We start from the raw sequence: 11231 nt of genomic DNA on the forward strand, positions 1-11231 counted from the left end.
GTTCCTTGCATCCTCTGCACCACCACAATACTTGCTGAGACCATCTCCACCTCCAGCCCCATTACAGAGCCTGGAACTCACATTCAGGATAAACCACCTGGCATTACCATCCCTTGATAACAAACATGAGTCACTGTGTTGCAGAGCACAGGGAGCACACTGTGTTGCCATGAATTTATATGCTCTGTCTTCAGCACTATAAGTCTTTCTTTGTTTCTAAGACAGGCTTTGCATGAATATATTTGCCCTCTTTGGTCATAAAGGTTTGTGTGCCCCTTGACATGCACCCAGATGTGATGAGTAGCATGAGGAGACCTGCAGCTTTCCAGCTGCCCTTCTCTTCTAATGCATCCCAAAGCCACCATCCCAAGGCACAGGCTTGCAGGTGGCACCCCGAGATGGCCAAGACAGCCACCCTCCTGTGTGAGCAGCTCCTAGGGGTGGGTTCCAAGCAAGAAACTCAACCAGAAAACCACCAACCAGCCAGGACACCAACAGGCTACATCTAGATGTTCAACCACAGTGCACAGCAGTACCCATATTCCACTTCATCTCTAGTTTGAGAGATGGCATTCTGGGCTTCAACTCAAGTGGCCATGAGCAACAACACCCTGCACACACAACTCCATTGCTGCTGTACATCTTCTGGTCATGCTATGGTGGGATGCAGGCATCAGCCCCCAGCCAGGAGCCAGACCAGCGCCCTTCAATTCCGTGGCACTGCAGATTAATCGGATGCTGCAATAGGAATAGATGTACAGCTACCTTAAGCATTCATCAACCTTATAAAGGTTAATTCATTAGCCTTTCTGCTTTGGAGACAGGTTCTGCTTTCACTTACACCTCCGCAGAGTCATCAGCTCAGAGGAGGTCTCAGAGATGTAATCTGGGCAAATCTTATCAATGAATTCAAATCTTGAGCTAGATCAGGAGGAGGAATGGATTTAGCCTAATCCCCTCCAAACATCCATCAGCATCACCTGCCAGTTCTGCGGGATTTAATCTCCCTCTAATCTCTCACAAACAGTGGAGTATGTGGGGAGGAGACTGGGCATGCAGCAATGGTAGTTCCATCTCTCTCCCCCTCCCTCTCTCTCGCTCCCTCCAATCTGGCTGCCAAATCACATTAAGAAGCACTTAGAAATTCATTAAGGTCTCTGCTAGCATCATTTTCCAGGCAAACAACCAAGGGAACGTGCGTGCTCCAATGGAGGTCCCACACCATTTGGGACAGGAGGAGAGATCCCATCTGTCCCTGTAGGGACAGCATCCCCGTGAAGGTTCTCAGGAGCTCCAGCCCCAGTTACAGTGAGCACAGGGACCGTGCAGACATGGGTAAAAAAAAGAGGTGGAGATGCAAAGATCCTCGAGAAACCACTCCCATACAGTGCACACCAACACTGCTGCCAACCCATCAGCATCGACAGAGACCCCAGTGCCAAGAATGAGCTTTGATATGCAGGTACCACACTCAGCAACAAGCTTACATCCCAGCCCCAAGCTACTAACAGCGTGCTTTCATGCCTCCCACTAAAACTATCAGCTGTGAGGGTGACGTTGGCTCTGATTGCCGTGGATAACGAGGCCGGGGGCTGCTGGCTCTGGGTGCTGTGCCAAGCGACCCGTGGCACGCCGTGCCCGACGGCAACGCGGGCGCCAGTCCCATCCGCGCATGCAGGAGCCCCAGCTCGGGGCGTTAGCGTGTGATTCTAGGTTTACATAACACTGCCAAACGACTTCTGGCAGAAACAATCGGTATTAGCAAGGGAAAGGAAGCATCAGGAACAGCCGGCGGAGCACTGAGACACCTCTCACAGCAGCCCCCAGGCTAAAGGAAAAGATAACAACGCAACAGAAGCAACGCTTGGGCAACAGAGATGAAGAGGGGAATCCTCCATAGAGGGAATCTGTAGAGGAGACGAGCAGGGAATTCAGCTTTCCCTTTCTCACCTCCCTCCACCCCCTTGGACCGAGCTCTTGCTTCGGTTGTGGCACGCAGGTCAAGTCTGCATCACTTAACCACAGCAAAGGGAAAATGCGCTCCCGCAGGGCCCCGGGCTGTGAGGTCTGAGCAGCTCCAGCTGAGCTACCTCGGCCCCGGGGCTGCTAATTGCGGAGCTCAGTAGTGCTCTCGCAGGGATCCAATGTGCTCATCACAGTGGCCAGGCAGCCCCGAGCAGCCACACAAGCGTCGCGTTGGGCTTTTTAAGCTCGTTCAGCCTGGATGGAGCTGAATTATAGAGTCATAGAATTATAGAACCCTTAGAGTTGGAAGGCACCTTTTTTGGTCACGGCAACAGGTCCCACTTTAGATACTGACAGGCTGCTCTCAGGTCACCTCGCAGCCTTCTCTCCAGGCTGCACAGCCCCAGCTCTCTCAGCCTGTCCTCATGGGAGAGGTGTTCCATCCCTTGGATCATTTTTACGGCCCTCCTCTGGATGTGCTCCAGTCTATGTCTCTTCTGCACTAAAGACTCCACATCTGGACACAGTGCTCCAAGTGAGGTCTCACAGCACAGAACAGAGGGGCAAGATGCCCTCCTTCACCCTGCTGGCCGTGCTGCTTCGGATGCAGCCCAGGATATGGTTGCCTTCCCGGGCTGTGAGGGCACACTGCTGGCTCACATCCAGCTCCCCATCCACTGGTACCCCCATTAGTAATGATCGGCCTTGAGTTTGTCTCCAAACAAGCACAAAGCCCAAAGGGAGCCGTACCTCCCTGATGGCTCCTCCAACTCCAAAGCAATGGCCACCAGTTTCAGCTGTCCCTGTCCAATGCCACACTGCCACAGGCTCCTGAGACCTTCATTGCCAAGCAAGGGATCCCTTCCCATCTGGTACCATCTCCACTCTTGTGACACGATGACACAAGATCCAGATCCGAGAGTTTGACCTTCCTCGTCTCCAAGTAAGATTTTAGCATTTTCAAATTGCTGCCCATGATTTCCAGCTTTGGGAGCAAGTGAGAAGCTCCAGCTGAGCTTCACAACGTTGTAAGACAGCTCCATGAGACAAGAGGATGTTAAATCCACATTTTCCTCTTAATTCATTTCTCCATAATTCACTTAGAGAAGGGAAAAAATAGGAACTGGATTTATGGATTCACATGCATACTGGAGGACAGTTCTGCATAGGACTTAAAATGAACCACAGCTCAAGCTAGAAATGTTTCCATGATAACCTTGGATTTACCAGTTCTGCAGTGATCTCACTTTGACAGTGCACAGAACCTCATGTTTAGGAATGCAACCTCTATATCTGACCAGCCCCAACACAGCAACAGGCTTTCCAAGGAGCTGCATGTGCCATTGCTAATTTCTTACATACACTTCCAGAGCTGCTTCCAACCAACATTTTATGATTTTAAACACATATCTGTTTCATTTGTGCTCCCATGTAAGTTTGATATCCCACTTTCATGCTATAAATTGTTATTTGTAGTATATGGTTACTCCTACCAGGGTTTTCTACCTGTTCCCAACGGAAGGTCACTGCATGTTGACCACCTTGTGTCAATGGCTGCAAGTGCATGAAGCTGATGTTGATACATTTAGATAGACAGCTGGATAGACAGTTGGGTAGATAGGTAGGTAGGTGGATGGATGGGTGGGTGGATGATGGATGGATGGATGGATGGATGGATGGATGGATGGACGGATGGATGGATGGATGGATGGATGGATGGATGGATGGATGGGGAGACAGATAGGGAGATAGGTAGATGGATAGATGGGTAGATAGGTAGGTGGATAGATAGACAGATAGACAGATAGACAGATAGATAGATAGATAGACAGATAATACTTCTCCCCTTTCCGAAGCCCAACAGTAGAAAAAACTGTTTAAAACTGTTCTCAAAAAGCCCTACGCATCGGTCTGACTTAACTGAAACAGTTCAGTCTCCCACGTGTGCAGTTTGGCACGGCCACAGCAAGCAGACAGCTATCCACAATTCACTTGCCACCTTGATGCAGGTTGTCAATTAATTACAGAGCATATGCCCCCGGTCTCTGGTTCACTCTGTGACCTGCATCCTTCTGGGCAGACTTTTTAACTCAAGGAAAAACAACAACAACAACAACAAAAAAGCCCTACCGCTTAATAATGAAAACATGACTCTGGCTTTCTTGGCATCTAATAAATTCTATTCTCAGCCTTAACAGATTTATCAGGTTTAAAAGCATTGTGTCGCCAACATCTGTTTGGGCTGGAGGAGCCCAGAGCGTAACTCCAGCACAGGTCCCTCCATACCCGCAGGCTGAAGGCAGTGACCTCACTGTCTGGCTGCAGGCTGGGCCCTGCTGGAAGGTTTCCTCCTGCTTCCAAGGGCCGTTTGATCTTCAATCAACAATGCTTATCAGCAGCGCAGGCTGCCAGCCATTCCCCTAAGTTCAGTATTTTTAACAGCACATTCTTCTTCTCCTTTGAATGCTATTTAGAGACAAGATAACGCATTGGGGAGAAGCCGTCTGCCTGGACTTAATGCTGGCAAACAGAGCAGGATCCCACCAGGAGCAGCTGAGCCCAGATTCCTCCCAGCAGCATTTCAGCTTTTCCTTCTTCGGATGACATCCCTGCACTTTCTGCACCCACCATTCAGCTCCATTCTTTTGGTCCCAACGTAGGTTGGTTTGTTTTGTCTGCTCCAGCTTGTTTCCATGCAGAATTGGCAATTGGCATTGCCCCTTCCCAGTGCCCTGGAACCAAGCTCCCCATTGCCGTCACCCACCTCATCTCCCCAGCAGCATCCTCCTGTTACAGCAATTCAGCAGCCCCCTACAGCCCAGCACCTTCCCAAAGGAAGACTGGGGAATGAACTGCTGGGAACATCCAACAGTGAAACCCTTTGGGGATAAGAAAGCAGAATCCTAGAATTATACAATCATAGACTCATTAATGTTGGAAAAGAGTGCTAAGATCTTCTAGCCCAACCGTCAACCCACCATCACCATCATATCCACTAACTAGTGCCCCTCAAAACCCATGGCTTGGGAGGAAAGGAGCCTCTGAGGAGCCTTGGGAGGGCTCTGCATGCCCCACTCCAGGGACCCAGGTCTCAAGCAGTGGATGCTCAGAGCTCAGGGTGAGCTGAGCCCTAAAGCCTGGGATACTCCAACATGAGCCGCTGCATCTGGAAATGGAGGCCAAGGGCAGTTCCTGCAGAGGATGAACAGCAGAGCCACAAAGCAGCCCTTATCTCAGGCTCTGGCCACATGCACACAGCACGGGCTGCACCTCGCAAACAAAAGGAGAGGCAGTGTGCTGGGAAGGGGAGAGCAGGGGCAGAGCTGCATGCAGACAGAAAGGGGATGGAGCCTGTGGGTGAATCCAGATGGAAATGGGAACTCTGAGTCATCGGGGCGGTGGGAAGGAGCTGCTGCTGGGATCCACACAGTCTGATACAGAGCTGGGAACCAGGTACCTCCCCACCACCCCAGAGATGCGGAGAAATTCCACCATGAGAGCAAGGGGCTGGGTGTTAACCCAACAGGAAAGTATATACGTGTATATGGATAAAGCTCCCTTTTACACAGGCTGGCAATGCAGCCCCCGGCTCATCCATCTTCCTCCAAAAGGTTCCTGAGCACCACATGCAGCCCCAGTGTGCACGGGCTCCAAATCACCCTTCCAGAGTACCCACGGTGGGCAGAGGGCCCTGCTTTAACACTGTGCTCACAGCTGCCCAGCCACACAGCTGCACGCTGCGTCGGGAAGGGATTTCATGTATCTGTGGAGCTCACACAGTCTGTGCATGAGATTACGGCAGAGGAGAGGGATTCCGACACATAACGCAAAGGTTCTGCCTGCAGGCAACGGTGGAGCCAATGCCATTTTACAAGGAAGATATGGGATCCATCAGAACAAACCATCAAAGGAGACAACAGGAAGAAGGGAGGGGGGATGACAGGAAGGGACAACGAGGGATGTGTGTGATTAAGACATTTTAAACTGGCCTTCTAAGTGCAGTCACTTCTTTTGGTATAACAGCACTTGTTTCATTAAGTTTCATAGTGAGATTCCCCTTCTCTGCTGCATCTCAGCCCCAGAATAAGCTTTGATTACAGGGAAACGTATGGAAAGTCACAAAGGTGGAACATCAGAGCTCAGATGTCCATGTAGGAGTCAATGGTAGCAAGGATGGGACCACAGCAATGCTCTGCCCCGAGTTCAGGAATGAAGAATTAAACAAAGAAGAGATTGGGAACGTGGCACACCACAGCTTCTCTGGGTGTGAAATCATCAAGGAAAACACATTAGCAGCACAATAACTTCTTTTTTTCTTTAATGTAGAGCTGTTAGGAAAACACAATTATGTGCTTCATTTACACTGAGAGATAGAAGCCAACTTCTGGTAAAAGCATTTCGAGCTCATTTTGTCAAGAAATAGAAGATGAACGAGCAGGATGAGCACAAAGGTAAAGGCAAAGGAAAAAATAACAACAGCCCCTATTGGGGTCCCAGTGCCCACATTTCCAACCCAGTGGGAGCTGCTGGCCATTGAGAACCAAATGGGCCCCACGTTAAAAGTCAGCCTTCATCCCCAAAGATTTATGTGACATCACAACAGAACTGGATTAGAAATTACAAAAAGAAAGGCAAAGGAATATATTTTATCTTCCAGAATGGTAAAGCAGTTCCGGAACAGTGAGAAACGGGCTGCATTTATCGCTATAATTTACAATTTACAGTCAAAATCAAAACAAAACAGAATGTTCTGCAGCAATGTACTCCATCCATCAAGCCGGGCTCCTACCAGCAGCTTGGATCCCATTGCTGAAGGCTTCTTCAGTGAAGAAGACAGCAGAGAGCAGATTAATGTCCATCTCGTGACCACTGGACTTTAATTATCTGTAATTGATGATGGTGCATCAGCTAAACAGTTTTTGTCCATTATTCAGCCCCAAAGGCCCAGGGTGTGTGTGGAGGTACAGAGCAGCAGGGTGCTGTTGGAAGGACGTGGGACGGGTATGGATGTGCTGTGCTGCAGGAATGCTGCAGGGTTAAGGGCTCGCCCCATTTGCATCCCTGTTAGCATCCCTGTGTGCTGCTGTGGAGTCCCCCAAGGACCTGAGCATCCCCAGTGCCACAGCAATGCTCTCCGTAAGGATTCGGTGTCCACAGGCTGGACCCCCCTCCTCCCCCCAATCAATCATTGCCCTCAGTGGAAATCCAGCACTGTGCTAACCAAGCCTGGCCAACCAAAACACTAGAAGCCACCGAGGATGTACACTGAAATTCAGAAGAGAGGTGCTAATTCTCACCACAGATTAGCTCTGAATTGGCAGAGGTTCTCTTCCTGCCCATTCTGCCTTGCATTCTGGCACAGGTAATGCTTGCTGCAGCATGCTTCTCTATTTGCTTCTGCACCCCAGGCTGAACCCAGCACTGAACGCAACCCCAAAGCCCATGCCATTGGTCCTGCCTGCAGCAACCCAGGCAAGTGTGGGCTTTGCTCCTCTCCCCACATATCACAACCTCAAGCAGGGCTGGGTGCTCCAAGTGGGTCACCTGTGATGGAGATCTGGGCAGCCCCAGTGCCACCAAGGTGCCTGGAGCACCACAGCTCCTCACCAAACCCAGTCAGCACAGAGCACAACCTGCTCCCATCCAGGTGCTCAGCTCCCACCACAGGTCTCCACTGAGGACAGGCCCCAGCACATGCTACAGGTGAGCATCTCTCCAAGGAAAAATACAGGTAGTGAAAGAAATGGTGCAAATGTAAACCTCTCGGGAGGCCTGGGCTGAACACACTGTCCCCATTTCACTGGCCTTTAAAACACCCCTCGTCCATTTAAAAATGGAAATTCTGCCTCACTGTAGGTACCTCTGCGGCTGCAAAGAGAGATCGTGGCTTGCTGTAGTGCATGGATCAGATTGGGAACCTCCCAGCAAGAACACCACATTCAGATGGTGCACAAAGCACTTTGGGATGCTCAGGGCTGTGGCTCCAGTCAGCTGCTGATGGGCAGCCACACTACATGTATCGGCCCCACATCCCCAGTAGGAAAACCAACAGCAAAGCCCCTGGGAACCAGAGCTGAGCCTGGACAAGAGATGCACTTTGGGCAGAGGGTTAAAACCCCTTCATGGACTGCCTCACCTGCAGCATCGCTTGGGCTCTGGGGCTGGGAGCACCGTGGGGAGCAGAGCCCATGAGAACTCCTTATCCAGCTCTTGGGATGCCGTACAGCCTGAGAACTCCCACACTTTCATACTTCACCCCACTCTGCAGATTTTTCAAGCAGAAAAGCTTTCAGGCAGTGATATTTTGGCTTAGAACGGGAATGGGACTTTCTGAAGTTTCATACAGCATCCTCCATGGTTCTGAGGGTGCACGTGTGCTCAGACTGCGCCCGCAGCAGTGGGCATGAGGTCCCAGAACACCCTTGGGCACCTTCAGCCCAAAGGAACTCTGCAGGGTGATGCCACAGCCCTGCGGTGCTGGGACTGCAGGACTTGCATTGGGGCAGGGGAGGGGGGGACCAAGTCAGCTCAGCTCACCTCTACCTTCTTTCCAGCTGCCTCATCCTGCAGACAAACGTGCACCACTGCACATAAGCCAGTGCCACGTGGTAACTCAGAAAAGAGGGGGAAGAAAACAAAACAAAACAAAAAAATAGAAAAGAAAAAGCACCCTGAAAAGGGTAAATCGCTTCCTTTCCTCCCCCCCTTCTTCCTTTCCCCCCCCTCAGGTTATCTTAAGATCCACGGTAGCAGTGACAACAGCAGCATCTGGTGGCAGTGGTCAGTACCTTGGGTGCTCCTGCCGGGTGTCCCACGCGCAGCTCCTGGCTCCAGCCCTGCGGTTCCCTCCGGCCCCGCGGTGCCACTCTGCGCACACAAGGGCGGCTCATGCGGATCGATCACAGCTAATCCGGGCCTCAGCCCAGAGATTCGGAGCAGCGAGGAGCTCCAGCACAGGGCTGCGTGACCCGGCACTGGGACAGTGAGAATTGGGGATGGTAGGGCCCCGCATCGTGGGCCCGGAGAACCGGAGCAACGCCAAACCGCGTTCACACCTCCGAACTTCGTGGCGAATTGAAGCTCCTAAAGGCAGTGGGATTGGGGTGGGTGCAGCTCCCAGGGGCGCTCCCCGACCGTCGGTGTCGGCACTCGGTCGCCCATATCCCAGCTCCCACGGGGTCGGCTCTCGAGAGCGTTTTAAAAGCATCGTTCGCGTTTTAGGAACAGCGGCAACGATAAGAGAAGCGTTTGAAACCAACAATACGTGGATGTAGGAGAAATCTATTAGTTTCCTTTCTGGAGAACGGGGCGTCTCAAAATAAATGAGGGCTATTTAGGTTTACTACAACTTAACAAATAGAGACAAATAACCCAAACGTCAGAAACCAGTTAAATACACGCAATCAACGCACAGAGCTGAATTCCCCGCAGCCGGGAGCAGCGCATCTTTCCTTCTGCCTCTCCTAAAGAGTTCGGCCCCGAAGTGCCACAGTGGCGGGACGAACCGCTGCCATCCTCCAGCCGCGGCCCCGCTGCAGTTTTGCTCCCCCTTTTGAAACTTTCCCAGCTCAAACCTCGTGCTTTACCCCCCCAGGTGCCCCTCCGCAGGGCTCTGAGTCCCGCAGCTCTGTGCTCCAGCGCCGCGATCCCGCACAGATGCGGTGCGCGGAGAACTCTTTATCCCCGCGCTCCGACTGTCTCCGCCTTTCCCTCCGGCTCCTCTCGGCCGTTCCTTACGGCTCCCGCAGCGCTCTCAAATATCCCCGCATCTCGAATTCCACTCCTCGTTATGAACGGGGATGGAGGGTCGGGAGCCGACCGCGATGCGCGCAACGAGCGCGGTGAGGGGCGGGGGGCAACCCGGGGGTGGGAGACAGCGTCGGACCCCCGCACCCATCCCCGCATCCCGAAGCAGCTCCGCTCCCGCATCGCCCGGCAAACGAAGGGTGCGAAACAAGGCGACAAAGTGCCCACCAACAACGACAACAAATGTAAAAGCGCACGTAAACCGCTCCGGGCGAAACACTCCCGGAGGGGAAAAGAAGAAAACAAACCGACAGCTCCGAACGCGGCCGAACCGAGCGCTCCGTGCAGCCCCCGGGCGCTCCCTCTGCCCGACCGCAGCGCTCCGGGTGGCGGCCGCGGACCGACGCGGGGAGGTGCGGGGCGACGCGGGCGGCCCCGTCGCCCACTTTTCCAATCCCCTCCAGCCGCCGCCGGCACTTTTCCTCCCACCCGGCGAGAAGTTGCGGGACGAACCAAGCCCGGGGTTAGGAGGATTTGGTGGTGGTGGTGGTGTGTGTGTGTGTGTGGGGGGGTCGGCCCGCTCCTCGCCCCCTTACCTTGTTGCAGTGATAATAATCCAGCGGCCCCAAGCAGGGGGGGTCAGCGCCGGGCAGGGAGCCCACGGCGGTGGGGGCGGAAGGGTAAAACCGAACGTCCATGCCGGGGCTGCGGGCGGCGGCAGGCGGGGGCTCCAGCGGGCATGGACCCGGCTGCGGCGGCGGCGGTGCCTCTGGCGCGGGGGGCGGGGAGAGGGCGGGCGGCGGCGGCGGCGGGGGGGCGGGCGGCGGTCCCCGGCCCGCCCCGCTCCGCACCGCCCCGCAACGGGGCCGCTTTGTTCACGGCGGGGCCCCGGGGAGCGGAGCGCGGGCGCGGAGGGCTCGGGGCTGCCGCACCAGGGAGGGCTTGGGGGAGCGGATCCCCTCTCGCCGGCGGTGCTGCGGGGTTTGCCCTCCTCCCTGCCGGGAGTCCCGCTGCCCGCGCCTCGCATCGTCCCGCCTCCTGCTCCCGTGCCGCCCGTCCCGACGGTCCGCTCGGAATGGCCCCAAAGCCGAGAGCTCGCTCCTGCCAGGTCTGAACTCTCGCCGTGCCCTCCCACCACAAAATCCACCCTGAGCCTCTGACATCAGCCCCGCTTCGCGCTCCCACCGGCCCCGCGCTGCCCATCCCGCACCTCGGCAGTCCCCGCTGCCGGACGGACGTCTCCCCTTCGCACTGACAGCCCTCCACCCCACCGCCGCTCCCTGGGGAGGACAGCCCAGGGCTACAGCAGCGCCTGCACGGAGCGCTCTGCAACGCGAGGTGCTATTCCCGGAGCCCATAAGCCTCTCGTGTGAGCCCACGCAGATAGGACAGAGCCGAAAAGTGTCGCTTTTCCGGCGGACCGCTGCTGGAAATCGCCTTTTTATTTTCTCTATTTCTTTTATTGAAACATCGTGGCTATCAGACACGGTTGCAACTCACACCCTGAGCGACTCCGGGTA

At 54.1% G+C, this 11231-nt stretch overlaps 1 protein-coding gene across 3 annotated transcripts in view; it reads right to left on the bottom strand.

Moving 5' to 3' along the window:
• TOX2 (TOX high mobility group box family member 2) overlaps positions 1 to 10496 on the bottom strand; it is a 108128-nt gene extending 97632 nt beyond the window's left edge. For all 3 annotated transcript variants that reach the window (XM_072350117.1, XM_072350116.1, XM_072350115.1), the window contains exon 1: positions 10308 to 10496. In XM_072350117.1, coding sequence (XP_072206218.1) covers positions 10308 to 10409 — 102 coding nt within the window. In that variant the 5' untranslated portion in view covers positions 10410 to 10496. The remainder of the gene's footprint in view (positions 1 to 10307) is intronic.
• Between the last annotated feature and the right edge of the window lie 735 nt (positions 10497 to 11231).

The sequence above is a fragment of the Excalfactoria chinensis genome, chromosome 15 (assembly GCF_039878825.1).
Source record: "Excalfactoria chinensis isolate bCotChi1 chromosome 15, bCotChi1.hap2, whole genome shotgun sequence".
Classification (NCBI taxonomy): Eukaryota; Metazoa; Chordata; class Aves; order Galliformes; family Phasianidae; genus Excalfactoria; species Excalfactoria chinensis.